This window comes from Epinephelus moara, chromosome 10 (assembly GCF_006386435.1).
Source record: "Epinephelus moara isolate mb chromosome 10, YSFRI_EMoa_1.0, whole genome shotgun sequence".
In the NCBI taxonomy this organism is placed as follows: Eukaryota; Metazoa; Chordata; class Actinopteri; order Perciformes; family Serranidae; genus Epinephelus; species Epinephelus moara.
Genome location: NC_065515.1, coordinates 18,135,911 through 18,146,071, shown reverse-complemented (window position 1 = coordinate 18,146,071; position 10,161 = coordinate 18,135,911). Strand labels below are relative to the sequence as shown.

The following is a 10,161-nucleotide window of genomic DNA, read 5'->3' as shown; positions in this document are numbered from 1 at the left end:
GTGAATATACACTAAAGAAAACAAACTTAATTTCTGCCAATATATTCCCCTGAATCCTACACACTGGACCTTTAGATACGAAACACTCAACCTCTGTAGGCCTAAGAAGTGGCTGTTTCCTCTATAATAACAAGAAATCATAGAAATTCAAATTTTCATAAACAAAATGTTTATCCTCTTCTTGCATTTACATTTAAAAACACTTCTCTTTTCTTTCGTGGGGTATCTGTGTATCCACAACCTATGAACACATCAGATTTTTTAACTTCTACCCGCCTCCACCAAATTGTACTTCCTTTTTGTCCTTACTGACATCTCATTGGGGTACATTTGTAATGATTCCTTACATTCCCCCCAAAAAACTTGCTTGAACAAATACACCCAAATAAGAGGCAATATTCTTTCAAACATTAACTGTCACTTTAATTAACAAAAATGCAAAATAATCTAAATTATTCATGCCAACAACAGCATACTACAATTGATCATCTTTTACTCCATGCTCTAAACCCCTGTTTAATTCATATCTGTACAGTCTCAAACCTTGCAATGACACTGACATCATTTTTCTGATTATATTTCCCACAACACATGAAGTCCCCATAAAATGAGTGACAGCAGACAGATGAGTCACGAGACAAGAAAGAACGAAAGAAAGAATGAAAGAACGAAAGAAAGAAAGAAAGAAAGAAAGCTCAGGCTGTACCAACTTCAGTTCTGTTTAAAGAGAAAGGCTGCACAGTGAAGGTGGTTTCCACAAAGTCAGAGTGTTTGTAGGTCAGATTATTTTTACAACACCTTTGGTCAAACTCTTGTTTATGTAATCTCAGCATTTTTTTTATTTGAAATCAATATTCCCAGTCTCACAAATTGCTTCCACTAAAACCTTTACTGGAAATGTGTTTAGCTTGCTGCATAGCTGCCCACCTACGCACATAGTGAGGGCAGAGGATGCAGTGTGTTAGTGCTCTTGAGTTTCAACTAAAGGCAAGTCAGTCCTTACTTGGACTTTTGTCAAATATAAAAATTTCATCCATTTACCCTTCAGCTTGTTGTAAAAAATAATCACTACATGTTTATATCCTTGATGTCTGTCTCTCCTTCTGCTAAAAGCAATAAAAGGCAGAGATTCAACTGAGCACATAAAGACAGAGGAGTTTAATGTCAGTTAGCCTGAGATACACTCCTCAGTTGTCACTCTGAAGGACTCTTCATCGTCAACAGTTCTTCAGGCAGCCGATAGGAGATCAACGAGCAGTTGGGCTGAGATCTGGATGAGAGTATCAGGCCATGGTGTGGACACGCTTCCTGATCAGGGTCCGTGCTATGCTCAGCTGCTTCAACCAAGGCTTCTCTGTGAAGGCACTGCAAAAGAAAGCATTACCCACAGTAAATTAAAGCTGTTAAAGCCGATTTGTGGTGTAACTACAGTAAAACAAAAAATAGCCAATTGATAGCCTCTGTTTTATGTCTCATTACAAAAGCTCCATAAGTAATTATAGCAATGTCTTGATTTTAACATATATGCAGCACCTTGAACCTTGAAACCCAATGCTAGAGTGGTATCAAATTGGTACTCGATATCAGCCAATACCCAAGTTCAGGTATTGGAAGTGGGAAGGAAAAAATGGTATCGGAACATCTCTACCCATCATGATGCGTTTTTATTGCATATGAACACACAATATAGTACAAAAAATAGAGACCTGGCTATAGTCCAGCAGTATATGGCATTTTCTCTTGGTGTTCGGCCACCGTGCTGAGAGGAGGACTTCAGAGACCCAATCAGAATATGGTAAGATGTTGGTGATGCACCAATAAACACCTGCTTCGGAATGCCTTCTCTGATTGGTGGGAGTATGAACTTGCTCCTGAATAAGCTGCTGTCGTCCTTTCTGATTTCATTCAATAGGCCTTCTTCTCTATTTTTAACATCTTGTTTCCAGCTATTGTGCATCTCTTTACAGTCAGCAGGGTTCACTGCCTGCAGGCTGGGGAGGTGAGGTGCTGAGAGTAAGTTGTTGGTGGGAGGTAAGGGCTGCAAAGCTTTGGCCTCATTTCTTCTGCTTGGTTTGGTCACAGCTTTCCTGGATTTGGAACACATGTTTGGCTGGTTGAAGCCGTCCACCAGCAGCGTATCCCCCACCCTGGCTTTGAAGGCAGCACTGGTGTACTGGCCTCGATTGGAGGCTGCCTTTTTCTGCCCTAAACTCACCCAGCGCTTTATCTGGAGGTAGATACGCATGGGCAGTGACACGTTTGGCAGGGATACCACTGAGCACAGCTTGTTGGCTAAGTAGCGCACACAATCCCTGTGACCACGCTGAATAGCAACTTTCAAAGTGTCACGACCTCCAGGGTCTCGACAAGCCAGGGTCAAAAGGTTGTTTGTGATGAAGAGTTTGAGGATGAGGAGCTGGCTGCTCTCTGCAGCAATGTGGATGGGACACTTTCTAGTGTCTTGGTGGGCAGTTTGATGGCACCACTGGCGGTACGGATGGACTCCTACTGGTTCCTCAGCATGTGCCCCCCTTTCCAGCAACCAGCCTGCCAGATCCAGGTGCCCTAAGGAGGCAGCGATATGGAGCGCTACCTGCAGCTGAAACCTGGAAAAGCAGCACAAGAACGATTCATTTTTTGTCTGTAGTATTGCACCCTGACTCATTATGGATAAGCTGCACAACAACAGACCTGTCGCACTTGAATTCACATGAGGAATTTCTGACCTCATTACTGGCTTCTTCTCTGATAGGTGGCTCTGGACTGTCGATCTGTGGCCCAGGAGGCAACCCTGGAGGAACTCCACCCATCCATCCCATGTGTCCAAACGGAGAGTAGTGCCTTTGTTGTAAATAAAAGAAAAACTGCATGGATTTCAAAATAATTCTGATTAATTTATTTTTCAATTTAAGCTTCGAAATCTTGAGTGAATGGTTTTGAATAGGACAAAAAAAAACCCTAAAAGTGTCATTGTTATGTGCTTGTTTCCTTGTTTCCTTGTTCATGTGAAGGTTAAAATCTGTTGGTGGCCCATACCCACTTCAATGGCGTAGTCTTGCAGTTGGTTGCAGTCGTAGAGTTGCACACCAGCAGGTGTGCTCAGTCTGAAGGCGCTGACAGGGAGCCCACTCTGCATGGACACCACAGTTTTCAGTCTTGCAACAGACACATGCAGAAGAGCCTCACTTCCCATAATTGGTAAGGTTTCTCCTGTCACAGCATTGAACACGAGCATCACAGGCCTTTGTTCACTCTGAAAAATAATTAGAATGGTCTCGCAGTTAGGTTAATAGGACAAAAGAGTAACCGTAGACACAAGATGTAGTCACTGTCTATCTAAACAAAAAGTAAATTTTAAGTTTCTTGCATTCATTTTCACTTTTCAGCTTATTAAATTGTAATCACTCATCTATTTATTTATTTTAAATTATGTTCTGTATTGCAAAAGTAATTCACAAGCAATGATCAAAGAGGAGTTTGCTGCCACTCTGTGGCTGACATTATGTATATCACATGAAATTAACAACCACCTTATAGTATTTGAAAATCCTGTAGGTATTGTAGGTATATAAATGCCTGATTCTTTATTGTCTGTTTGTGTTTTTAAGTTTAATGTCATTCTTGCTGGACACCTTTGTATCTATCTATCTATCTATCTATCTATCTATCTATCTATCTATCTATCTATCTATCTATCTATCTACCTACCCACCTACCCACCCACCTACCCACCTACCTACCTACCTGGAGCCTGGAATGCTCCTTGCAAAAGCTCTGTACAAGATTTACCACTTGCATGCAAAGGATTTTGACTGAATACATACTGTATATATATAGGTGCACATTTGAGGAGTGGAGATGACCCATTAAAGGAGGCAAAAGATGTGTCAAAGCAAAGGGACCCAGATTAAGACAAAAGTTTGGAGAGTGAAATGGGACCAGGACACTAAAAGACCAATAGAAAACAACTATTTTTATGAGCGGATGTTAAAAGGTGACAAAAGGACACACACACATGCTCACCACTGACAGCTTTTACACAAGGTTGCCTGGTGACGAGCCTGGAATGTGTCCCATTACTATAGAGTTACTAATAGGGACAAAAAACTAAAGATCTCAGACAGCCATAAAGTCATTTCCCTCCAAGCTGCCGCTCACATGGGAACATCCTGTTCCGTATCAGTGAACCAGTCTGACATGAAACTCACTCACTGTAACAAGGATGTCTTTGATGAGAAGTAATCCCAAGTAATGAATATGTATGCAGGAAGATACTAATTTTAGCAGCTCTAAAGTGAAAAGATGAAGAGTATATTGAAGTGAATTGACAGTGATAGTATGTTGTGAGAGGCGACTGCGAGTGCCTCAATGTATAGGTCCAGCATCAGAGCAGAAAAAAGAAGAGAGACTGTAGCAAGTTTGAAAGTTTTGAAACACTTTTATAAAATATTTTAACTGATTTAAATGTTGTCATAGATTGTGACAGATTTTGAACACTGTCACATTCAGAAGTAACTGCACTGTAATCATCTGTTTATGTAAAGCATTTTATAAATAGCGTCTGAAGTGTGAGCCTACAGCAAAGATGGACCTCAGCATCCTCTCTCAATGTTCATCGCTGTAAGCTGATTGTATTTACTGCAAATCCCAATACAGCTCCAAATCTCTAAACCCTTTTCATGCTTTAATACCTTTATCAGGCATCGGATGGCACTGCCACTTGTGATGCCCACGTCGCACAGAGCCCAGCTGTCCTGCAGCACTGCACCGCCGTAGCTCAGCTCCAGATACTGCTGCTGTTTGTCATCTGAGAGTTGCACCAGAAAGTTATCCTACAGAAAGGGACAGAGTGGGGATGTTTGGAGCTGTTGCAGAGTACAGACCAGGATTTAGATTTTTCTTGACATATAAGATTTCACTTTAACAAAGCATAGTATTTCACCATTACAGGCAACAAAATGTGATAAATCCGAGCCAGGGTTGCAACTGATAACTCACTTTAAGACTCTCTTTGCTCCAGTAAGACGTCTAAATCATCAGGCACATTTTCAAAATGCAGTAAAAACTTGTCAAGAAGTTAAGGTTCATTAACAGTGATGGCCCTGAGCCACTACTGTAGCTTTTTATTACCTTCACCATCTGCTTCATGGCCCCCACAGTCTGATCTGGGGGAACGTCCAAAGGTTCACAGGAGCCCGCAAAGCAGATGAAGACTCTCATGGTCGAGACATCTGTCCTCCGGCTGTTTGGCTCCTCTGTGGTGCTCTGGTCGGACAGAGGAGTGTGTGTGGTGCAGTTTGTCAGAGGCAAAGTTTTTGTAGGGAGGGGGGCAGGGGCTGGGTGGGTAGGATTTGGGAAGGCATGCTAGTCTGCAAAGTTTGATCTAGCTAGTCAACAACAGAGCATGCTTTTAAATCCAAATCATTTAATAATTGCTTTTGATGTTTCTGATGCATCTTTTTGACTTGGTGACATGGAAACTTTTAAGTTTACCATGTGGATTTTGAAAGTGTTTTTTTGATAGGTGCCACGTTTTTGTCACCCTCAAGACAGGCTTTCAAGTAATGCTAAATAAAAACATTTTGAAATGCAAGAAATGCAGATAAAATATAGATTAAAAGGGTGAAAAATGTTGTTGGCTGTAGTGGAAACATCCCACCTTACATTATAGGTGTGTGCAAGGTTATCTCTCTCTATCTGACTTGTACTTGGGCACTTGTTAACACGCAGTTTATTCATATAGCTCTTTATTACAACATGTCTCAAATGACTTTAAAGAGATAGACAAGAAACAATCATAGAACAAAATTACACAGGCCTATATAGTATATAAAGAAGGAGAAATATATCTCAGCATTTGTAGACGTAATAAAATGCTGTGCTGCACATGACCATTGTGCGACTGACTGATAGATTTAGTCTCATGTCATCTGTACACCTGATCTGCCTCTGTTTTTACAGCAGCAATTAGACTTCACCACATATGTGTGGGCTCTTAGTCACAAAGTTCAAGTGCAGGTATAGATGAAGACAGTACACAGCAATACAGGAGAGGATGTACATTAGTGCATCTGACAATTCAACACAAGAAAAAAATCTTAGGTGTAAACTGCAACATCTTATTTGATATGCTCTTTAAACATGTTGTTACACGTTTTATATCTAAAATAACTTACAATGCAATAAGTGTAAACTGTCCCCACTTGGACACATCCCCAACACAGTCTGACGTCAGTTCTCACTTTGCCTTTTAGTGGGAAACAAAAGGACTTCTTTCACACGCTGTGTGTTGGAGGAACGTTACAGTAACTTGTAATGTTCTTTAGTTTTACAGGAGACTGCTATTTTGTGTTTGACCTTTTAAAGTCTGAAGCTGTCCACAATGTTTTTGTGTTCCATCTTGGCTTGAAGCAAACAGTTACTCTGTTTCTCAAGTGCAGGACCTGCAAGTTTAAGGATTTCTGTGTTTTTCATGCATGAATCAGAACACACACAAAATCTAGATTATAGACATGTAGAAGAATGTTGTTTTAATCCATGAAAGGAAATGAGAGAAAGGCATACCACTGTTAGGTTGCTTTACTCCTTTTTTACCACCCTCAGCTTTTAATTTTAAGACTCATCTCTCATTATTTAAACTTCAGGTCTAGTTTTTGTTAGTGTTTGGTAGTTTTTCATGCTATGGTTTGAATGATTCTTTTATCCTTTGTTTGAATAGAAGGGAATTCCTTCACACTGTTCTGTTACTTGCAATAAACTTTACTAGAAAAATAACATTTCAGTCATTAGACCTTCATCAGGATAAGTAGAAGAACAAAGAAAATGCAAAAGAATATATAGATAATGCATACTGAGGTGAGGCCAATCAGAGACTATATTTTATACTTATATATTTCTTTGTATATATTTTTGAAAATGTTTCTTTGCTCTTTTACTTGACCTGATGAAAGTATGAGGACCAAAACCTTGTTTTTCTAATGAAGTTCACTGCAAATAACAAGATAGTTTGAGGTAATTTCCTCTTCCTCACCCGTGGACATTTTCCTCCTACACACCTCTATATTATGCTCTTTTATCTTTTGTGAAATATACTTTTATATTGTTGATATCAATTGGTATCGATGGTGTTATTTTATGGGTATTTATTTCTATGTTTTGTTAGGAGAGATGATTACGATATCCTCAGAATTTTGACTTAAATAAGTGATGCAGTACGGTAAAAATAATTATGAGCAGAAATGTGTAATGAAAATTAAATTAAAAGCATGTATTAGTATGAGTGTTTCCTTTCACAGTTTGGCATGTTGAACTTGCCAAAATTTAAATGACTTATCTGGTCACACTTCTCCATAATCTGCAACCTTAAGAACTTGTAGGATGTAAAGCTTTATTCTACAAAGTATCTGTTATGTGCACATGTATAGCTGCATGCAGAACTCCACAACTGTAACACACTAGTACTCTAATAAATAAAGTTTTGTTGTCAGCCTCTGGTCCTTAACTTGCACTCAACCATTAACACAAACAAACACACCACCCATTTACCATAGAGGGTGCTAGAGACTCAAAAGTGTCAACTGTCTTCAGTGGGAGGGAGACAAGATTTGTGCTGATGCATTTACATTTTCCCACTTAAATCATATGGTTTCTTTATATATCCCTTCCTGCTGCCAGTTAATCTTGTAATACCCCGGTGCAGCTGTAACAAAGCTGTAAATATCGGCTGCCTGCTCGGCTCAGACAGGTCATATAATGCTACTGTAAAAGGCAGCAAATGGTTGTGTGTGCCATCACGTGGATATGTTTACGTCTGGAGTCACTTCCGGAATGGAATGATTGACAGGCGGTTTGTCCAATCAGACGCGGAGAGAGGAGTGGCGGAAGTGTGTGCTCTCACATGAAAGAAGAAGCTAGCGGACGGGATTAAACTGTAACGTTTATGTTCATATTCTCTGGGCAAGCGTTCAAACGGGATGAAGTCCAGCCAAAATCTGCGCTGCTGTACATGTTCCTTGGCACAATGCACAGTGGAGGAGAGCGTTGTCACCGCCAGCTGCTAAATTCCCGGACGATATAAACCTCCAGGCAGCTATAAAGGTAAACACCCACGACAAGCCTGCTAGCTACCTCAGTTAGCATCATGCTAACGCGGGTACAGGACGCTCTGTTTTTGCAGCTAGCTGCACACCTTCGTAGCTCCACACACCACACCACCTATTAATTTACGTCTATAACGACACGCTAAATCGCTACAGCTTTCTAAATTCGCTTGACATTAATGCTGCTGGTTATATTTGTAAAAACAGTCCGGTGTTGAAACTGTAACCCCGCTTTAGTCAGTGAAATTTGGGGGGTTGAAAGTTTAACGCAATTTTCCGAAGTCTGATTATTGTTTACAATGTTGACAGCATATTTTATCATTAATATGTGTTCCTCTAATCACGTCGAGGTGAAATGTAGACATCTCACCATTAGCTCATAGTGTTTTTTGTGGTTCCTGTCATTTGATGTTTAGTCATCCTGTTGTCATGATGGGTGCTGCTTTCACTTCCCCTTTGATTCTTTGTTATCAAGGGGACCCCTCTGCCTCAGACAGATTTGGTGTCATGTCTCATGTCATAGTTTGTACATTTAATCTAAAATTAATTTGTATAATTGGAATTTGAGCCAAAGATGTGAGGTGTTGTTTTCACAGAGAATGCACGTAGGTAACACCCAACTGCCTTTTGAAAACAGGTTTATGACATGTTGTATGACACTGACATGCAGTGCAAGTAAACATCAGGGTTGGGCGATGTGACAAAAGTGAACTGTCAGAGATTTTAAGATGAAAGTTTTACAATACAACATCAGAACAACATTTATTACAATGTAGGATTCACTCAAAAGAAATTTGCTTTGGTCTTTGATGCATACATTAAACATAAAATAAACATATCAAAAGGAAATGTAAAAAAGGCAAAGTACTGCAACTGTTATAAATGCAGAATAAAAATATTACTATAAAAATAATGAAAAATATACTTTAAAAATACTATAAAATAACAAGTATGTACAGTATACATGTTTGAGAGTACCGTTTTGTGCAGGATGTGCAAAAATATTAATGAGGGATTGTGCAGAAGTTCACAGTATAGCAAATTTGTGCAATGTACAGCTCTCTTTGTAATATTGCAAATCATTAGGCCTGTGGCAGGATTGCATTATTGTAATATTGGACTCACAGGGTTTTTGCATCAATTTAATGAAGTACCTTAATTCGTCAGGTATTTAATGCTGCCAAAAACACACATTTCAATTATATTATTTTAGTGGACATAGTTCCTCAATGTACTCTCTATTATCCTCAAATGATCAATAGTTACAATTTTTAACCTTGTGTATTTTTAAACACTGCTAATGTATGCATTTTGGGATGATGTTGTCATTTTTAATGTTGTCCATGTTGTCTTCTTTGTGTAGGTTAATAATTGGAGACGTGCTTTAAGAAATTGGTTAAAATTACGGCTGCACAATTAATCAAACTATCATTGTAATCTCAATATGGCTAACTATTTTATAAAGGCAAAGTGTGTCACAACATACCATTATAAATGAAGCACTGTGGTGCTGCTGAGATGCCCTGGCCTACAGTTTGTATTCCAGTATGTATTGGGACATGCTTATGAGGTATGTGCCCCAGCAAACATCCCATCACCATCTTTTTTTTGTCAGTGAAAATGAAATGCGACCACTGCCATTCCTATTAGAATAGTGACTGATACGGCAATCAGTGTCTGTCAAAAAAAAAAAAAAGAAAGCAATATGATTTTTTTTGCATATCATGCAACCCCAGTTATAGTTGGACTTTACTGCACTCAAAAGAAAATATTTCCCCCAACAGCTTCTCTGCAAACCTTGTAATTGTGATTATAATTAGATGGCCGGCTGCTTTTTTTTTTTCTTTTCATCTTAATTGTGGAAATCAGGTTCTGCCCTCACTGAGCGACACACTTTACTGGAATTACTCCGTGTGTAAGACCTTGTTTCATGGGAAATGGCAGCAGCAGCATTAGTAGGACAGGAGGGATGGAAAGTTACATAACAAAGCCTCATTCCCATTTTACACAGATACACAAATTGAACCTCAGTACTTTTTAAGTGAACTTTGCAGATTGGACG

The 10,161-nt window shown here is 39.3% G+C and overlaps 2 protein-coding genes across 2 annotated transcripts in view; one reads left to right on the top strand and one right to left on the bottom strand.

Annotated features, from left to right (window-relative positions):
* Window positions 1–414: 414 nt before the first annotated feature.
* LOC126396734 (protein ANKUB1-like) lies at window positions 415–5,279 on the bottom strand. Its single transcript, XM_050055013.1, has 6 exons — window positions 5,131–5,279; window positions 4,692–4,832; window positions 3,037–3,253; window positions 2,727–2,841; window positions 1,707–2,606; window positions 415–1,365 (listed from the first exon to the last, which is right to left on the bottom strand). The coding sequence occupies exons 1-6, from the start codon at window positions 5,218–5,220 to the stop codon at window positions 1,284–1,286; spliced, it is 1,545 nt and encodes a 514-aa protein (XP_049910970.1). The 5' UTR covers window positions 5,221–5,279; the 3' UTR covers window positions 415–1,283.
* Window positions 5,280–7,880: 2,601 nt separating this feature from the next.
* The window catches only part of rnf13 (ring finger protein 13), a 65,290-nt gene continuing 63,009 nt past the window's right edge, over window positions 7,881–10,161 (top strand). Inside the window, exon 1 of the mRNA XM_050055991.1 lies at window positions 7,881–8,097. The gene's annotated coding sequence lies outside the window, so the exon portion shown is untranslated. The remainder of the gene's footprint in view (window positions 8,098–10,161) is intronic.

Coding starts and splice junctions, on each gene's coding strand:
- LOC126396734 (XM_050055013.1), bottom strand. CDS start 5,220: ATGAGAGTCTTCATCTGCTTTGCGGGCTCCTGTGAACCTTTGGACGTT. Junction 4,833..5,130: donor CCATGAAGCAGATGGTGAAG/GTAATAAAAAGC, acceptor CCCTTTCTGTAG/GATAACTTTCTGGTGCAACT. Junction 3,254..4,691: donor CCATCCGATGCCTGATAAAG/GTATTAAAGCAT, acceptor ATTATTTTTCAG/AGTGAACAAAGGCCTGTGAT.